At 42.3% G+C, this 21,511-nt stretch overlaps 1 protein-coding gene across 1 annotated transcript in view; it reads left to right on the top strand.

Annotated features, from left to right (window-relative positions):
- The window catches only part of LOC143963213 (retinaldehyde dehydrogenase 3-like), an 88,946-nt gene that overhangs the window by 33,168 nt on the left and 34,267 nt on the right, over positions 1-21,511 (top strand). The window contains exons 4-5 of the mRNA XM_077472775.1: positions 1,175-1,304; positions 14,118-14,179. Of these exons, the coding sequence (XP_077328901.1) occupies positions 1,175-1,304; positions 14,118-14,179 (192 nt within the window). The remainder of the gene's footprint in view (positions 1-1,174; positions 1,305-14,117; positions 14,180-21,511) is intronic.

The raw sequence follows: 21,511 nt of genomic DNA, 5'->3' as shown, positions 1-21,511 counted from the left end.
ATCGTTGGTGTCAGTGGGAGGAATAGTGCCCCATCGTTGGTGTCAGTGAGAGGAATACTGACCCATCTTTGGTATCAGTGGGAGGAATAGTGCCCCATCGTTGGTGTCAGTGGGAGGAATAGTGCCCCATCGTTGGTGTCAGTGAGAGGAATAGTGCCCCATCATTGGTGTCAGTGTGAGGAATAGTGCCCCATCGTTGGTATCAGTGGGAGCAATAGTGCCCATGGTTGGTGTCAGTGGGAGGAATAGTGTCCCATAGTTGGTGTCAGTGGGAGGAATAGTTTATCATCATTGGTGTCAGCGGGAGGAATGGTTCCCCATTGTGGGTATCAGTTGGATGAATAGTGCCCCATTGTTGGTGTCTGTGGGAGGAATAGTTTTTCATCATTGGTGCCAGCAGGAGGAATAGTGCCCCATTGTTGGTATCAGTTGCACGAATAGTGCCCCATTGTTGGTGTCAGTGGGAGGAATAGTTTCTCATCATTGGTGTCAGCTGGACGAATAGTGCCCCATTGTTGGTGTCTGTGGGAGGAATAGTGCCCCATCTTTGGGGTCAGTGGGAGGAATAGTGTCACTTTGTTGCTATCAATATAAGAAATAGTGTCCCATCACTGGTGTCAGTGGGAGGAATAGTGCCCTTTTGATTGTGTCAGTGGGAGGAATTATACCCCATTGTTGGTGTCAGTGGGAGGAATAGTTACTCATCACTGGTGTCAGTGGGAGGAATAGTGCACCATTATTGGTGTCAGTGGAAGGAATAATGCAATATTGTTGGTGTCAGTGACAGGAAATATGTCCCATTGTTGGTGTCAGTGGAAGGAATAGTGCCCCAAGGGCCCGGTAAAGGCATGCATAGGGCCGCAGTTGGGAGAACACTGGTCTAGACCCTTATCTGTTATGACTGTACACAGTATACTGACAGCAAACCTATAGGTATACAGAACAGCTACAATGTAATGCATGATACTTGTATGTGCCTCCTGATTAATCATGTATGTCTCAGCAAGACACCTCTATTGTGTACAGGAGATTCCCACATTCACACTTTTTATTGGCAATAATAATATCCTCCAATTCTAACAAGTTGTGTAAAGCTGTCAGTGGTCACGGATCTAGCCAGACACGAGGGCAGATATTCTATGGATCACTAACATTAATGTTTTGTTTTTCTCAGACTCTGGAAACAATGGATACGGGGAAACCTTTTCTTCACGCGTTCCTCGTGGACCTGGAGGGCTGTATCCGAACATTGCGCTATTTTGCTGGCTGGGCTGACAAAATACAGGGGAAGACAATCCCGGTGGGTAAGTCACAGAATTCTTTCTTGCAAGAAATGAAATCATGTTCATGACAATTTAGGAGCAGTTCATGAAATCAAATGTACTTAAATTGATACTGAAGTCTCTGTTTTTTTTTCTTTAAAAATAACAAACATGTTATACTTACCTGCTCTGTGTAGCGGTTTTGCACAGAGCAGCCCCGATCCCCCTCTTCTCGGGTCCCTCCCTCCTGTCGAGTGCCCCCACAGCAAGCAGCTTGCTATGGGGGCACCGAAGCCGAGCTGCAGCTCCGTGTGCCCTTTCAGACACAGAGCCGTGCTTCGGCCCCGCCCCCTCTCTCTCCTGATTGGCTAACTGGCTTTGATCGTCTGCAGCAGTAGCCAATGCTGTGTCTCAGCCAATCAGGGGGGAGAGTCCGGGAAGGCGGAGGCACTCGTGCACATCGCTGGATCAAGATGGGGCTCAGGAAAGTGTTAGGGAGGCTGCTGCACACAGAAGGCTTTTTTATCTTAATGCATAGAATGCATTAAGATAAACCTTCTGCCTTTACAACCATGGTTGGTGTCAGTGGGAGGAATAGTACCCTATTGTTGGTGTTAGTGGGAGGAATAGTATCTCATCATTGGTGTCAGTGGGAGGAATAGTACCCCATTGTTGGTGTCAGTGGATTAATAGTTTCTCATCATTGGTGTCAGTGTGAGGAATAGTACCCTATTGTTGCTGTCAGTGGGAGGAATAGTATCTCATCATTGGTGTCAGCGGGAGGAATAGTACCCTATTGTTGGTGTCAGTGGGAGGAATAGTTTCTTATCATTGGTGTCAGCGGGAGGAATAGTACCCCAGTCCCCATCAACTATTTAATACCTTTAATGCTCTACTTCATCCACCCACCAACTTACTCAATGCCCAGGAGATTGCTAATCACTTCAAAAATAAGATTGAGACAATTCGTCTTGAGATCTCCTCCACTCTACAGATATCTCCCTCACTTTACACTCTTTGTCCTCCAAGCCCAAGCCCAAGCTCATCATTAACCGTTTGCACTGTGGGGCTGCCGATCCTCATGGCCAATGGTCGCGATGGCCGCCGGCCACAAGCGATCGCGGGCACGAGAAGCAGAACAGGAATCCCTGTTCTGTTCTGTGAGGAGTTACAGATCATGAGTTCCTAATAGCTAGGAATCACAATCTGTCATATGCTCTAGTCAGTCCCCTCCCCCTTACAGTTAGAACACACGAGGGAACACATTTAACCCCCTTGATCGCCCCTAGTGTTAACTCCTTCCCTTCCAGTGACATTTATACAGTAATCAGTGCATTTTTATAGCACCGATCGCAGTATAATTGTCAATCGACCCAAAAATGTGTCAAAAGCGCCAGCCGCAATATCGCAGTCTCGATAAAAATCACAGATCGCCGCCATTACTAGTAAAAAAATAAAAAATAACAATAAAAATGCCATAAATCTATCTCCTATTTTGTAGACGCTATAACTTTTGCACAAACCAATCAATATACGCTTTTTGCGATTTTTATTACCAAACATTTGTAGAAGAAAACATATCGGCCTAAACTGAGAAAAAAAAAATTTTTTTTTTAAATTGGGGATATTTATTATAGCAGAATGTACAAAATATTGTATTTTTTTTTTTTAATTGTCGCTATATTTTTGATAATAGCGCAAAAAAAATAAAAACCACAGAGATGATCAAATACCACCAAAAGAAAGGTCTATTTGTGGGGAAAAAAAGAACGTCAATTTTGTTTGAGTGCAATGTCGCACGACCGCGCAATTGTCAGTTAAAGCGACGCAGTGCCTAATCCCAAAAGGTACTCTGGTCAGGGAGGGGGTAAATTCTTTCCGGGGCTGAAGTGGTTAAAGTGGATATAAACCCTCCAGGGGCGGACTGACCATTGGGCCACTCGGGCACTGCCCGAGGGCCTTGAACCACTAGGGGGCCCCATCAGGTTTTCCAGCCTCAGTAAAACCAGGGACAGTATGTAAAACATGTGTGTTTTTTTTACATCTGTCTCTGAAATGTCCCTTACCGACATCCTTTTGGTATAAAAATCACAAGATTATAGCTGCCCCACCTCTCCAGTACCTTCTCAGCCAATAGAAACATGTCTGTGTATACTGTGCGTACATGTATGTGTATACTGTGGGATTATATAATGTATATGTATACTGTGTGGCCCCATAATCTCGGATTACCTGGGGGCCCCATAATCTCGGATTACCTGGGGGCCCCATAATCTCGGATTACCTGGGGGCCCCATAATCTCCTATTGCCCGGGGGCCCCATAATCTCCTATTGCCTGGGGGGGGCCCCATAATCTCCTATTGCTCAGGGGCTCCATGAGTTGTCAGACCACTCCTGAAACCCTCCCATATCCCCAGTGAAGTGAACAGCCTCAGATAATACACAGAGATTAAACAAATCTCCCTACATAAGTTTTACATGTATTTCTGCTGTCTTCAGCTTTCTATATTCTTTAGAATTCTTACATCAGGTTAGAATGTTCGCTTCCTCATTCAGCAGTAGCAGTGTAGACTTGGCTTACACTGGAAGACAGCTGATTGGAGGAAAGGCACACACCCCCACTTCATATTGGCAGAAGAAGGAAGATACTTGCAGAGCTGTGCTGTGACAAGACAAGCTCTCTGATCATCTCTTTCAGGAATCTTCAAACTATTCCCTCAACAACTGGAGGGCCATAGCTTGAAGACCCTTGATCTAGTTAATCAATTTATAGCAACCCTGCCCCCCCCCCCCCCTTCCCAATCCGACACAAATTTTCAGCTGCTCTTATCTCCCGTCTAGGAAAACTTGTCAGAAGTTCTCATGCTGATAACAGAAGAACCGAGCAGCATAAAAACACAAGACTTAGGGCTTTGGAGAGAGATAAGAAAACACAACAGATATATGTGCCCAGCTCAAATGTTATGAATTGGGTTTACATCCACTTTAATTTTGAAGAGGAATTTCACCCAAATCATGAAAATCTCAAAAAGGCGCCATTAATGTTGTAAAATGCCAATGTATAAATGGATATTTACTGTTAACGCAGGCTATGGTTTTCATGGATACTTTCATATTCCCAGGTCATATCCTGGCCGGCATGTGCAGTAGTTGTTTAAGGATTATCTATCCCTTTAATTTTTGGTATTCTTTACCATTCCCCATAATAGGCACCAGATGATTCCCCATAATAGGCGTGCCTGTACCCTCAGCCATGGAATCATATTGTTTATGAGATCGGAAATGTGTACAGTGCCTAGAAAAAGTATTCATACCCCTTGAAATTTTTTCACATTATGTCATGTTACAACCAAAAACGTAAATGTGTTTTATTGGGATTTTATGTGATAGACCAACACAAAGTGGATCGCCCTGTATTTGGCTCCATCCATCTTCCCATCAACTCTGAGCAGCTTCCCTGTCCCTGATGAAGAAAAGCATCCCCACAACATGATGCTGCCACCACCATGTTTCACGGTGGGGATGGTGTGTTCAGGGTGATGTGCAGTGTTAGTTTTCTGCCACACATAGCGTTTTGCTTTTAGGCCAAAAAGTTACATTTGGTCTCATCTGACCAGAGCACCTTCTTCCACATGTTTGCTGTGTCCCCCACATGGCTTCTCACAAACTGTAAACGGGACTTCTTATGGCTTTATTTCAACAATTGTTTACTTCTTGTCCCTCTTCCATAAAGGTCAGATTTGTGGAGAGCACTAATAGTTGTCCTGTGGACAGATTTTCCCACCTGAGCTGTGGATCTCTGCAGCTCCTCCAGAGTTACCATGGACCTCTTGGCTCTTCTCTGATGAATGCTCTCCTTGCCCGGCCGGTCAGTTTAGGTGGACAGCCATGTCTTGGTAGGTTTGCAGTTGTGCCATACTCTTTCCATTTTCTGATGATGGATTGAACAGAGCTCCGTGAGATGTTGAAAGCTTGGGATATTTTTTTATAACCTAACCCTGCTTTAAACTTCTCCACAACTTTATCCCTGACCTGTCTGGTGTGTTCCTTGCTAAACATGGGACGCTTTTTCAATTCTGTACGCAATTTCAGTAGGCTCAGGTTTAAATGGAGCTTAAGTGAATGTCTCAAGGATTCACACAGCCATAGTCAATAGTCCCTGTAAGGAGCCTAATATCTTTATTTCATTGGATCATCATCTCCATCTAGTGGCCATAATTTTTCTGAAATACCTCAATCAGGAAAATACTGCACTGGCCTTTAGATGGAGCTGCTGATCATAGGAAATAGACATACTGGATGCATAATGGAGATTATTAATGATGGCTGTGGGAATGCTGAGGCATTCGCACAGCAAGATATTAGTGATAGGAAGTCCGCATTATGGAAAATTCCAATGTAAAAAAAAAAAAGTCAAAAATGTTGCTGATACATTGATAAATTTTACAAAATAATTAGACCCTAATTTTTAACCACTTGCTTACTGGGCACCTAAACCCCCCTCCTGCCCAGACCAATTTTCAGCTTTTAGCGCTGTCACTCTTTCAACGACAATTGCGCGGTGGTACAACACTGTACCCAAATGAAATCTTTATCATGTTTTCCCCACAAATAGAGATTTATTTTGGTGGTATTTGATCACCTCTGCGGATTTAATTTGTTGGTAAAATTTTTTAAAAAGTCCGAAATTTTTTAATAAAAAAAGTTTTATATTTTGTTAATAAATTTTGCAAACAGGTAATTTTCTCCTTCATTGATGTACATTGATGAGGCTGCACTGATGGACACTGATAGGCTGCATTAACCTCCCTGGCGGTACCATTATTTCGGATTTTAGGTGCTAAAAGCGGTACCATTATTTTGCATGAAAATTTGGCGTTTTATATTGTAGTCCTGCAATTCTTAGGAATAACTCTCTTAAATCTGTCCAAACCAGAGTCTAGCAGACATCCCGGGTATGATAAAGTTTGAAAAATGAAATCATAAATTATAATATAAGAAATAATTATAAATAATTGTACCAAATAATAATATAACAATAATAAAAATTATTCAATAATGTAATCACATCAAAAACACTGAAATTTGCTCAGTTGCAGAATTGTCACTGTCATTACTTTTCAGTATTTGATGACGAATCTCCCCACAAATCGCTATCGCTCAATTCTGCGAGTGATTCTAATTTATTATCGCTGTTTTCTAGCTGCTCTAAAATCATTTTTGATGTACAGTGACAGTTTTGGTTGCTATGGACAATCTCCAGTTTCCAGGTATAAAGAACAGCTTTTATTATATAAAACTACATGCAGGACACTGGGCAGACCACTAGGGACAACGGGGATGTGAAATGTTTACATACAGCAATGTAATCTGTAAGATTACATTATACTGTATGTATACTGTTTGTTTCACTTTTTGAATTTGGCGCCGATCTCCGTGCCCGTGCGTCGCAACGCTCGCAGGGCACGGAGATCGCCGATGTGATAGATCGAGCGAGACACGGCTCGCTCGTACAGCGGGGAGACGACGCTGGATCCGAGGGAGAAGGTGAGTATTCCTCCTCCTGGATCCAGCGATGCAGTCCCGAGTCTGACTCGGGAATACCGCTAATGGTATAAAAAATCCACCCCGAGTCAGACTCGGGAAAACCGTCAGGGGGGTTAATGGGCACTGATAAGGTGGCACTGATGGGCACTAATAGTTGGCACTGGTGGGCACTGATGAAGTGGCACTGGTGAGCACTGATAGGTGGCATTGGTGGGCATTGATGGGTGGCACTAAAGGGCATTGATAGGTGGCACTGAAGGGCATTAATGGCTGGCACTGATGGGCACTGATGGGTGGTAGTGATGGGCACTGATGGGTGGCAGTGATGGGCACTGATCGACACTGGTAGGTGACACTGATGAGGCACTGATTAGCACCACTGCTGGGCATTGATAGGTGGCACTCGTGAGCATTGATAGATGGCACTGATTGCTGGCACTTATGCACTGATTTGTGGCACTGTGTGGGCACTGGCAGGTGGCACTGGAAGGCGGTATTGGTGGGCACAGATGAGGCGGCTTCGCCTCTTCCTCTTTGGGACCGATGTCCCTTGCACTGAAGCCGGTGATCAGATTTTATTTCCTCCTCGCGCTGTCAGCGTCATTGGCTGACAGCTGATCAGGTGGTAAGGGGCCGGGATCTGTCATCACCCAAGTCTCATTTACTCGGTGATCACAGCGCACGCCATTCGCCCCCTGCAGGGGGCGCACAGGGAGCATGCAAAGGGGAGGACATCTGTTGACATACTTCCGGCAAAGTAGATCTGCTCTGTAGCCTTCATTCGGCTATAGCGCGGTTCTGAAGGAGTTAATAATTACACCCCATAAAATGCTGTAAACCGCAGCAAATGATGAAAGATGGAACTTCAGAGCTTCACCTCTTTCACTAAGCTCTGGGGAAAATTCCATTGGAAAGTGTAACTTCTCTTGCAAAGTAAGCAATCTATTTGCCTTTAGTAGATCATCATCATACTGTCCATCCACAACCCCCCCGAGTACCCATAATAAGGGCGTATAAATAAGCTTTGTTTTCATTAGAATGGAGAACTGATAATAAAATTATGTAATGGTTTTACAATTAGTTTGTTTATACACTGAGCCAATTTTATAATAGTTTTTTTCCCTTCTGTGTGTTATCTCATGCCAAGGTTCTCTGGACTGGAATAACTGGTGTCACACTGGTTGCAGGTTATATTTAGCACTTATTAGCATGTTTAACAGTCACAATGGAAGTTTGTTATTTTCCACCCATCTAAGTGGTGTATACCCCCTCTTGTGGTAGAATAGCAGACTGCAGCCTACCAAAATCTATTTATTTATTACAGGTATTTACATACCGGAGGTCCCAAACCGTCCCTATTTTGGGACCAAATCCCTCTGTCCCTGGTGCAGCCTCAGCTGTCTCTCATTTTAGTCTGATGTGTGCATCTCTATACAAAATTTACTATTTTACTATTTGCTAAAAAATTACTATTTTACTACAAAAACTTTTCTATCCTTCCACTATATTACTGTGATTGATGTTTTGAAAAGCCAATATAAAGAAAATCCCTTGTGTGGTGTAGCCCTTGGGTCATTATTGTTTCCACTGACACCAATGATGGGGCACTATTCTTCCCACTAATACCAATAATGGGGCAATATTCCTTCGACTAATACCAATGATGGGGCACTATTCCTCCCATTGACACTGATGAGGCACGATTCCTCCCAATGATACCTACGATGGGGCACTATTCCTCCCCTTGATACCAATGATGGGACACTATTCCTTCCACTAATACCAATAATGGGGCACTATTCCTTCCACTAATACCAATAATGGGGCACTATTTCTTCCACTAATACCAATGATGGGACACTATTCCTTCCACTAATACCAATAATGGGGCACTATTCCTTCCACTAATACCAATAATGGGGCACTATTTCTTCCACTAATACCAATGATGGGACACTATTCCTCCAGTTGACACCGATGGGGCACTATACCTCCCACTGATACCTATGATCGGGCACTATTCCTACCATTGATACCAATGCTGGGAGACACTATTCCTCACACTAATACCAATAATGGGCCACTATTCCTTCCACTAATGCCAATGATGGGACACAATTCCTCCCACTGACACCAATGGGGCACTATACCTCCCACTGATACCTACGATGGGGCACTATTCCTCCCACTGATACCATTGATGGGGCACTATTCCTCCTGTTGATACCATTGATGGGGCACTATTCTCATAACTGACACCAATGATGGGGTACTATTCCTTCTACTGATACCAATAATGGGGCACTATTCCTCCCACTGATACCTACGATGGGGCACTATTCCTCCCACTAATACCAATAATGGGGCACTATTCCTCCCACTGATACCAATAATGGGACACTATTCCTCCCACTAATACCAATGATCGGGTGCCATTCGTCCCATTGACACCAATGATGGGGCACTATTCCTCCCATTGATACCATTCATGGGGCACTATTCTTACCACTGACACCAATGATGGGGCACTATTCCTCCCATTGATACCATTCATGGGGCACTATTCTTACCACTGACACCAATCATGGGGCACTATTCCTCCCACTGACACCAATGATGTAATTTTTTTTACTCACGCTATCAAGCCTATGGTATGGTTTACCCCCATCGATGCCGGGACATTTTCTATGCCCACTGGTCAGAGTCTGGCCCTCTAAAATTTGAAGGGCAGTTACTGGGCCCTTTGTTTGAAAAGTTTGGAGACCCCAGATTTAGGTCTTTGTTGCTCGTGGCAGGGACATGTCATTTGCCTGCATACTATGTACTAAAATATCTCTCTCTTTATCATTTAAGAATTGGGAGGTATGATATAGACCCCAATAATTTATTCAGTTTGCATACATTGTACATTCACATCAGTGTCTGCCCTCAAGGAGTTTACAGTCTAAAGTCCCTACCTCACATACATAATAGAGCCAATTACCTTACCTACTATATTTCTAGTGTGGGAGGAGTCCAGAATACCCGCAGGAAACCCGTGCAAGCACATGCAGATAGTGTCATGGTCAGGATTTGAACTGGAGACTCCAGTGCTACAAGACAGAAGTGCTAGCCACCAAGCTGCTGTGCTGAAAGCAATTCCTACCATTCTGGCGTGTGTGTGAGTGTGAGTGTGACTGTGTGTGAGAGTTTCCTCCGGGTTCTTCAGTTTCCCTCCACACTCTAAAGACATTCAGGTTGATTCATTGGCCCTACTATGTGTGGACAATCTGACCATGCAGATGGGTTATCACATTCAGCTTGCTAGTCCCTGTGTAAATGGGGAGGGCTGAGGATTAACCTGGAGACTCATAGTATGGTCGTATCCGGCTGGTGCACATCAATGCAGCCTACCAGCGCCCATCAATGCGACCTCACCAGTGCCCATCAATGCAGCCTCACCAGCGCCCATCAATGCAACCTCACCAGCGCCCATCAATGCAACCTCACCAGCACCCATCAATTCAGCCTCACCAGCGCCCATCAAATTCAGCCTACCAGCGCCCATCAAATGCAGCCTCACCAGTGCCCATCAATGCAGCCTTACGAGCACCCATCAAATGCAGCCTAACAGCGCCCATCAATGCATCCTCACCAGCGCCCATCAATGCGGCCTCACCAGTGCCCATCAATGCAGCCTCACCAGTGCCCATCAATGCAGCCTCACCAGCGCCCATCAATGCAACCTCACCAGCGCCCATCAATGCAGCCTCACCAGCGCCCATCAAATTCAGCCTAACAGCGCCCATCAATGCAGCCTCACCAGTGCCCATCAATGCAGCTTCACCAGTGCCCATCAATGCAGTTTCACCAGCACCCATCAGTGCAGCCTCTCCAGTGCCCATCAATGCATCCTCACCAGCGCCCATCAATGCAGCTTCACCAGCACCCATCAAATGTAGCCTCACCAGTGCCCATCAAATAGTCGGGACACAGACACAGCAGTCCTCCACCAACCTCTGACACCATGTGCGAATGGAGCGATGGCTGCCTGCTGATGCTGAGACTTAGTTGCTTTCTGCAGAGAGAAGAGAGTAGAAATATCAGTGGCCAGGCGCTCTAGGCAGCAGGGCGCCCTAGGCGGCTGCCTAGTTTGCCTAGTAGTAGCACCGGCCCTGTGTCTGATACATTTAAAGCAGTACTAAAGTCTGAAACACTTACCTCCGTTTTGGCGGTCCAACGTCCAGGGGGTCCCCTGCCAGCATCTTCTCCCCAGCTTCTTCTGGAGCTATTTTGATTGGCCAGTACACAATGACGTCACTCCCGCGCATGCACAGGAGTGCAGCAATCCTGGCACACAGGCCGGAGCGTAAACTGAGCTTAGCATACACAACTCATTCTGCGGAAGGCTGGCAGGTAGGTTTTTTTATTGCAGAAAGGACATTGCATGATAAAGAGCCTCCCTGCTCCCAGTTTTTTTATTTTTATTTTTTATTTTAGACTTTAGTTCCACTTTAAGAGCCTTTTCCCATAGAATTTTCTTGGCAGGTATATTCTTTAGTAAAATGCAAGCATATCAGACATAGTGCCCAGAGAACTGGCCCATAGAAGCGAGTCGGATATGGTCTGTATGGATATCACACACACTATTCCATAGCTCCCAACGGTGTTAATTTAGTCGACTAAAATTACTAACATGAAAACAATTGAGATGACTAAAATGCAACTAAAACTGAAATGGAATTTTAATCAAAAGACTAAAATGGGACTAAAACAACTGAGATGACTAAAATGGGACAAAAACTAAAATGCCATTTTAGTCGAAAGACTAAAGGCCCGTACACACGGTCGGACTTTTTGACAACAAACATGCAAATTAGCTGTTTTGGAGCAACATCCGACTGTGTGTACGCTCCATCGGACAAACTTTTTCTGTTTTCATCTGACTTTTGTTGGCTGTGCGAACGGACAAACTTTCTGGCAACAAAAGTCCGATGGAGCAAAGTCCGACCGTGTGTACGCAAAAGCATTGGACTTTTGTACAAGGTACAAACACGCATGCTCAGAACCAATGCAAAAGATCAGACTACAATACAGAAATTGACCAAAGGTGGCGCTGGAGTCATTGAACGTCCTCTTTTGAAGTGGCGTCAGTACGTTGTGACGTCACTACATTCGTGTTTGTTGTCAAAAAGTCCGACCGTGTGTATGCAATACAAACTTGTGGACAACACACTTTGTACAAAAGTCCACGGAAAAGTTTGTACAAGTCCGACCGTGTGTATGGGGCTTAAGACTAAAACTAAATTGAAATTTGACTTCAAAATTAACACTGGTCTGTAGTGCATGTTCATACCTCAATACCATAAATAATAACATATTTGATTTTTCACTCCAGCAGTATATAATGAGTTTGTAAATAGTAGAGAAATGTTAAATGATGCATTACAATTTAATTACACCCATTAGATTTTAGATGACTAAAATTAGTTTTAGTGGACTAAAATGTACTAGAGTTTTAGTCGACTAAAATTTACTGGAGATTTAGTCAACTAAATACGGCTAAAACTAAAACAATTGCAGAAGACTAAAATGGGACTAAAACTAAAATGCCATTTTAGTCCTAAGACTACACACGGTTGGCAGGGGCGGACTGACCATTCGGGCACTTGGGCACTGCCCGAGGGCCCCATACCACTAAGGGGCCCCACCAGGGTTGCCAGCCTCAATAAAAACATATGTAAAAATCTGTGCTTTTTTTTTTTTTATTCCAAAATTATAGCTGTCCCGCCTCTCCAGTACCTTTTCAGTGTATGTATGTGTATTCTGTGTGTGTATATTGTGTGTCTGTGTGTGTATACTGTATGTGTGGGTTTGTATACTGTGTGGCCCCATAATCTCCTATTGCCTGGGGGACCCCATAATCTCTTATCGCCCAGGGCCCCCATGAGTTGTCAGTCCGCCCCTGACGGTCGGACATTCCGACAGAGTCGGCAATTCAGATGGAAAAAGTTTGAGAGCTGGATCTAAAATTTTCCGACATCAAAATCCGTTCTGACTTTTTACGATTGTTTTGTAGAGAATTCCGACGGACAAAGTGCCACGCATGCTCAGAATAAATTACGAGACGAAAGCTATTGGCTACTGGCCTCTACGTAGTCCCGTCGTACGCAACGAACGTCGCCTCGTTCCGAACGATCGGATTTTCCGACAACTTTGTGCGTATGCGACACAAGTTTTGGCCAAAATCCGTCAGATTTTTTCCAATTTTGTGGTCGGAATGTCCGACCGTGTGTACAAGGGCAGAAGACTAAAACTAAATCGAAATTCACTGCCAAAATTAAAACTGACTCCCAACTGTCCCTGATTTGGAGGGACTGTCCCTGATTTGGAGGGACTGTCCCTGATTTGGAGGGACTGTCCCTGATTTGGAGGGACTGTCCCTGATTTGGAGCAATGTCCCTCTGTCCCTCTTTCCTCCTCATTTGTCCCTCATTTTGGTCTGATCTATATAGATGTATATAAAATGCACTTTTTATCTTCCAAAACGTGTTTCCCAGTGCTAAAACTTTCATCCAAATTCTAAATTGCTGCATTTGTCAATTTTAAAGAGGAAGTAAAGCATAGCATACTAGCTCATTATGAATAACTTACCTGAGAACGAAGCCCCTGAAGCGGTCCTCCGTCTTCGTGTTCGCCGCTGCCATGTATCCCGGAGTGGCTTCCGGGTCTCGCTGCTGCGGGGCTGTGATTCGGCGGAGGCGCGTTGACATCACTCCCGCGCATGCGCACAGGAGCCGACACGAGCGGCATATCGCCTGCGATCTGAGGCCTGCCCAGTGTGCCTGCGCGCCGCTGTCTACGGCGCATGCGCATGCGCCGTAGACAGCGGTGGCTGTCTTTTTGTAAATATCTCCTAAACCGTATAGTTTTAGGAAATATTTCTTGGACCTACAGGTAAGCCTTAATCTAGGCTTACCTGTAGGTCAAAGTGGTTTGTAAGGGTTTACAACCACTTTAAAAGCCAATATAAAGGAATAGTAGTGGTACAAAAAAAGCCCTTGTAGATTTAATAAACCTTTGTTTAATTTGGTTAATTTTGGTTTTGATTTTTTGGTTAATTCTCCTTTAAAGGGGCGTGGTGGGGGGCGTGTCCTATTCCTACATATGTTTGCTGGTAGGTGTCCTTCATTCCCATCTCAAAATTTTGGGAGGTGTGCTATTCTGGTATGCATGGTGAAAGAAGACACATTTATCTTTTATGTCTTGTACTGACATTATTATTGTGATGTTTCTATTTATTATTATAACCTATTATTGTCTTATAGATGAAAGTTTTCTCTGCTACACAGTACATGAGCCTATCGGAGTGTGCGGGGCCATTACACCAGTAAGTACCCCTTGTATATATACCAAAGGGATTATAAACACCTTAAACATTACATGATATGATGATATCCCAACCCTTGGTGTTACTTAGGTTCAGGGTGGATTTGATTTAAATCAAGTCGATTTTTAAAGAGCAACTGTCATCTCTGACCCGCTGGTGGCTCCTCCTCTGACCCGCTGGTGGCTCCTCCTCTGACCCGCTGGTGACTCACCGACAGTCCCATTCACTTTAATGGGGCGGCTGGTTATGCAGCAGTGACACAACAAGGTGAGGGACGTGGCGGCAGCAGGTGAGTGGATGCCCGCTAACGGGCGCTGCCATGATGGGTCTGAAATGACATGTGCTCTTTAAATGTAAGGACTTCTTGGTGGTAGTTAGAATCTTTAATATTTACAAAAAAATGAAGGTTTTTCTATTTAGAATAATAAGCTGTCAGGTTTGTAAAACAGCGATATCAGAGCTGATTCAATCATACAGTTTGTAGTGTACATAGATTGCAAAACAAAACAAAAAAATGAATATTCCTGAACTTTGTTTTATCTCATGGTCACTGTGAAATTGTGTGAATGCATCATTGCAGTGCATGTTATCTCAGCTTGGATTCACTGAATGAGTTTACCAACATTTTAATATTGCAGAATATGCAGCCCTGTGCTACATAAGTAAGCTCCATTTCATGCTGAATGAACTTAAATGAATGAACTTAAATGAATGAATGAATGAATGAATGTATCTTAAATGGGCTGCACAGTGGTGTAGTGGTTAGCACTCTCACCTAGCAGTAAGAAGGGTCGCTGGTTCATATCCCAACCATGACACTACCTGCTTGGAGTTTGCATGTTCTCCCTGTGCCTGCGTGGGTTTCCTCTGGGTACTCCGGTTTCCTCCCACACTCCAAAGACATGCAGGTAGATTAATTGGCTTCTGTCCAAAATTGGCCCTAGTATATGAATGGGGACCTTAGATTGTGGGCTCCTTGAGGGTAGGGACCAATGTGAGTGTGAAATGTACAGGGATAGGGACTGTAAGCTCTTCTGAGCAGGGCCCTCTTAATCCTCTTTTATTTTATTGTATTGTAACTGTATTGTCTCCTTTTTATATTGTAAAGCGCTGCGTAAATTGCTGACGCTATATAAATCCTGAATAATAATAATAATGGGGACAATTGTAGACACTCACTCAGGTTGAACTGGATGGACTGGTGTCTTTATTCAACCTTACTAACTATGTAACTTTGTAAAAATTTTATTAAAATAAATTTAACAAAAAAATCAAAAAAAATCAATATAAATAAAAAAAAAATCTGATTTATGCTGGCCATACACGGTTCGAATTTCGAAAGAATTTTCTTTCGAAAATCGTATCTAAGAATTTTCATATGAATTTCGCACCATTATTAGTGGGGCTGCAGCAACAGCCGATTTTCGTGCGGAAATAAAATTTGAGGAATCGGACATGTTGGAAATTTTTTGAAAAACGAACAATTTTCTAATCAATGATGGAAGAATCGTGCGAGAAACGTAATAAGAAAAGAAAATTTACAGAGATAAAAGAAAATTTACGGAGAGAAAAGAAGATTCCCGGCCAAGAAAATTCTTTTCTGTAGCAACATGAGGTGAAATTGAAGGCTTGGTCGGCCGAGTTTCGAAAATCAATGGTGGCATCATCGGATCACAAAAAAAACGAATTTTCTGATTTTGAAAAGAAAATTTGTTCGAAATTCGACCATGGATGGCCTGCATTAATAAACAAAAATATGCTTTTTTTTTTTTTTTTATAATTGATTTTTATCCACCCTGCTTAGGTTGAACGTTGTTTCTGTTTACTGATCTCTGTTCACCATAAAGTTAAAATCAAAGTGTCAAAGAAAAAGACCAAGCGGTCCATTGAATCTGCCCTTTTTTTATTTTTTTTATTTATTTTTTTTAAATGTATACATGTTTTTCTTCTTTTTTTTTTTGTTAACTTTTTTTTTTCTCTGAGTATACATCTATGGGGTTGATTTACCAAAGGGAAATATTCTGTGCTGCAGTTGCTCCAGAGCTTAGTAAGTAAGGTAAAGCTTCACTTTTTAAAGAGTACCCAATCTCATGCAAAGAGAATTAACTACTTGCCAAGCAGCCGCCACAGTCATATTGCCGCAGGTTGGCACGGCTGCGCGAATCACCGTCATTGTATGCCGGCCGTTTAAATCAATATAGCAGGCGCGTGCACGCACACCCGCAACTAATTCCCAGAGCTTATGCCCGTGGCCAGCGATGACCGCCGGCCACCCGCAATCTCTCTACAGAGAGCCAGAACGAGGGAACTGTCAGTGTAAACAGGGTTGGAGAGAGAGAGATCTGCTGTTCCTAGTGGTTAGGATCAGCATTATCTCTCTTCTTCCAGGCGGTCCACCCCCCTACACTTAGAAACACCTCACTCGGACACACTTAATCCCTTGATCGCCCCCTAGTGTTAACCCCTTCGCTGCCAGTACAATGTACACAGTAATCAGTGGCATTGATTGCTGTATAAAGGTCAATGGTCCCAAAAAAAGTGTCAAAGGTGTCTGATCTGTCCGCCACAATGTCGCAGTCCCTCAATAAAAAAAAATAAAAATAAAAAAAAATTGCAGATCATCGCCATTACTAGCAAAATAAATAAATAATATAAACGCCGTAAATCTATCCCCTATTTTGTAGACGCTATAACTTTTGCGCAAACCAATCAATATAAGCTTATTGCAATTTTTTTTTAAACCAAAAATATGTAGAATACATATTGGCCTAAACTGATGAAGACATTTTTTTTATTTTTTTTTTTATATTTATTATAGCAAAAAGTAAAAAATAGTGAGTTTTTTTCAAAACTGACGCTTTTTTTTGTTTATAGCGCAAAAAAATTAAATCCGCAGAGGCGATCAAATACCACCAAAATAAAGCTCTATTTGTGAGAAAAAAAAATGACATGTTTGGGTACAGCATCGCACGACCGCGCAATTGTCAGTTAAAGCGTCGCAGTGCCGTATCTCAAAAAATGGCCTGGCCATTAAGGGGGTAAATCCTTTCCGGAGCTAAAGTGGTTTAAAAAAAAACATTTTTTGCTTGCACAGGATTGGATGGTGGAAGTCAGCAGAACTCATTTACTAAGCACTGGAGCAACTGCACCTGCAGAGTGCACATTCTATTTGCCTTTAGTAAATCAACCCCGGTATGTGTCAATGATTGATTCCACTGATAATTGACTGACTCCTTGGGGCTGATTTACTAAAGGCGAATAGACTGTGCACTCTGCAAGTGCAGCTGCTCCAGAGATTAGTAAATGAGCAGAAGTTCTGCTGATTTCCATCATCCAATCACGTGCAGGCAAAACTGCAGATTTTTTTTTTTTTTCCTTGCATGTGATTGGGTATTCTTTGCAAAGTAAATCTTTACCTAATTTTCTAAGCTTTGGAGCAACTGCCCTTTGCAAAATGCCCAGTTTATTTGCCTTTAGTAAATCAACCCCATTATCTTTGCTGGAAGCCTGTTGCAAGCATGAACTACTTATAAATAATAACAAGTCCCTTGATAGTGGGACTTTCAAGGCACTTCAATCATAAAACATATGAAAAATAATAATTATAATTTTTTTTTATTAATTCACCATTAGATAAAAAAAAAAAAAAAAAAAAAAAAAACACAAGAACAGTGTATATATGGTATGGACAGCTAACATCTATGAGAGATAGCGATGATGTGATTTAGCTTCCTAAAGCCAACGCGTTTCGGAGAATGTATATCTCCTTCATCGAGGGTGTGGGCGGTATCATTGGTAATCAGTCAAGTGACATTACAGGTGAAAATTCCACGTATTCATTAAAAACAAAGTTTGAGAGTTTTGCCCGGCCGCCCAGCCTTCAGAGTAGTATGTATCATTATATATCAAAAAGCAATTAGTAGGAAGTGAACTGCCTGGGGTGCTCAACCCTCAAAAAGGGAGCAGGTATCACCGAGACCTCGAGGATTCAATCCTGTGCCTAGGAAAAGTCCTGGGCTTCAAAATGTAAACATAATGGACAGGAGATCCATTCCAAATTCGTTGAAAACTAATTTTCGACAAATTTGTTCATTCTGAAAGCTCTGAATTAACAAAAACCCAACTATTCGGAAATTCAGAAATCCAAAAATTAGAAAAAACTGAAAAACTGAAATAATACCTATCTATTAAATTATAGGTATCGAAATTTCCTTTCAAATTTGTCTGTTAGTGAACATAAGGAATCCGAATTAATCGGAAGTTCCGAATAATCCAAAATAATGAATGCCACATCTAAACAAATGGAACGTAATGAATTAATAATAAATAACAATAATAAGAAAAACTTTTTATTATTATTATTTATTATTAATTCATTGCACTACATTTGTTTAGATGCGGCATTTATTATTTCGGTTAATGTGTAACTTCGGATAAATTCGGATTGGTTACGTTCATCAACGAAATTCCAATACCTATAATTTAATAGTTAGTATTAGTTAGTTATTATTAGTTAGTTACTATTTAGAATTTTCGGATTTTTGTTCTTTCTAATTTTCGGATTTACTTTCGGATTTTCGAATTTTTAAGAATTTTACAAATTTTTGAATTTCCGAAGTTATAAATTTTTGAATTTCCGAAATTATAAATTTTTTAATTTCCAAAATTATAAATTTTTGAATTTAGAAATTTAGGAATTTTTGAATTTCCAAAATTATGAATTTTTGAATTGACCAAATTATGAACTTTTGAATTTCTGAAATTATGAATTTTTGAATTTCCAAAATTATGAATTTCCGAAATTATGAATTTTTGAATTTATGAAATTATGAATTTTTGAATTTCCAAAATTATGAATTTTTTGAATTTACGAATTTACTAATTTTTGAATTTCCAAAATTATGAATTTTTGAATTTACGAAATTATGAACTTTTGAATTTCTGAAATTATGAACTTTTGAATTTATGAAATTATGAATTTTTGAATTTAGGAATTTAGGAATTGCGATCATAACGAATGACCCCAAAAATTAAAAAAATGTTTAAAAAATAATGAAACGAAAAATGAAAAAAAAAAAAATTTGGCAGGGCACATGTCTAATCAGGTCTGTATGGATATTGTTGCAATCAGATTTGTACAGAGGGGGCGGAGTATTGTGTAGTCTGGTGGGGGTACACAGCACTCTTTTGGGTAAATCAAAGGGGTTGTAAAAGCAGAAGTTTTTTTTTTTTATCTTAATGCATTCTATGCATTAAGATAAAAAATCTTCTGTGTACAGAAGCCCCCCTCAGCCCCCCTAATACTTACCTGAGCCCCATCTCTGTCAAGCGATGTTGTACAGGAGACTAGACTGCTGGAACTCCCCTTCCTGGCTGAGACACAACAGTGGGCATCATTGGCTCCTGCTGTTGTCAATCAAAGCCAGTGAGCCAATGAGAAGAGAGCGGGGGCGGAAAATATCTAATCACAATGGGTGCGGGCCGCCGGTGGCACGTGCCACATGCCTGGAAGTGTGGGATCACGTACTAGGTACGGCAGCAGAGCCACCTTGCCGCTGTATTTATAAAGTATGCGTACGAACAGGGGAATAGGTAGATGTCATTCCCTTCCCATGCAAATGGTAAACTAATTCATTGAATTTAGAAGCTGCTCGTCGTGAGGTTGAAACCTGTGAGTGAAGATTTTGTAAAGAACCGCGCTCCCTATTTACATGAAATTAAAGTGCACAGCGCAAAAACATACACGACCACTAGGTGTCCCCAGTGGCTTAGTGAAGCACCACTTCAGGCCCGGGAGGATTTACCCCCCTTCCTGACCAGAGCACTTTTTGCGATTTGGCACTGCGTCGCTCTAACTGACAATTGCGCGGTCGTGCGACGTTGCACCCAAACAAAATTTACGTCCTTTTTTTCCCACAAATAGAGCTTTCTTTTGGTGGTATTTGATCACCTCTGCGGTTTTTATTTTTTGCGCTGTAAACAATTTTGAAAAACAAAGCAATATTTTTCACTTTCCGCTATAATAAATATCCCCCAAAAAATATATAAATAAACACATTTCTTTCTAAAGGATGATGTCTATTCTCCTACATAATTTTTTTCCTCAGTTTAGGCCGATATGCATTCTTCTACATATTTTTGGTAAAAAAAAAATTCGCAATAAGCGTTTATTGATTGGTTTGCGCAAAAGTTATAGCGTCTACAAAATAGGGGATAGTTTTATGCCATTTTTATTATAATTTTTTTTTTATTAGTAATAGTGGCGATCTGCAATTTTTTTCGTGACTGCGACATAATGGCGGACACATCAGACATTTTTGACTATTTTGGGACCATTGTTATTTATACAGCGTTCAGTGCTATAAAAATGCACTGATTACTGTGTAAATGACACTGGCGGGGAAGGGCTTAAACACTTGGGGGGGGGGGGGGGGCGATGAAGGGGTTAAGTGTGTCCTAGAGAGTGATTCTAACTGTGGGGGGATTGTCTTACTAGAACATGGGTCTTCAAACTATGGCCCTCCAGTTGTTCAGGAACTACAATTCCCATCATGCCCCGTCATGTCTGTGAATGTCAGCATTTTACAGTGCCTCATGGGATGTGTAGTTTCGCAGCAGCTGGAGGGTCGTAGTTTGAGGATCCCTGTACTAGAACATCACAGAGATCCCTTCTCCCGGGAAATGCCTTGTTTACATAAGCATCTCCCCATTCTGCCGCTCTGTGACATGAACGTGGGTCCCCGGTGGACAGCGCATAAGAAGATGGGACAAAGTAAGGTCACACCATAGGCATACACACAGGGTGTGCCAGCTGTGTACAGGCACGCCCTAATCATCCTTTACAGACCAGATTCCCCCTACTTCCCTGGCTCCCCGCTTCCCCCTGCAGTGCTACCAGCTTCTCTCCTCTCCCGCCAGCTGTTGCTGCAAGGATGAGTAGAGGAAGGGGCCGGTAAATATGTAATTGACCATCCCCTTCTCATTCTGAATGAACATTGAGTGATCAGTAGTGTGTGTTTGAGCTTTGCACCCTAAACCCCCGTACACACGGTTGGAGAATCCGTCGGAATGTGTCCTATCGGACCGTGTTGTCGGATATTCCGACTGTGTGTGGTCTGCATCGGACTGTTTCCGTCGGAATATCCGTCGGACCAAATTTTCCAACTTGTTGGGAATATTTTCCGACAAACTGGTCCGATAGGACATACTCCGATCATGTGTAGAGAATTCCGATCGGACAAAGTGCCACGCATGCTCAGATCAAATTCCTACATCAAAGCTATTGGCTACTAGCCTGAACGTAGTCCCATCGTAACGAAATCACGTTCATCA

This window comes from Lithobates pipiens, unplaced genomic scaffold (assembly GCF_037356315.1).
Source record: "Lithobates pipiens isolate NorthernLeopardFrog02 unplaced genomic scaffold, aLitPip1_a1.2 Scaffold_8, whole genome shotgun sequence".
NCBI classification, from domain to species: domain Eukaryota; kingdom Metazoa; phylum Chordata; class Amphibia; order Anura; family Ranidae; genus Lithobates; species Lithobates pipiens.
This window is presented reverse-complemented; position numbering and strand designations above follow the sequence as displayed.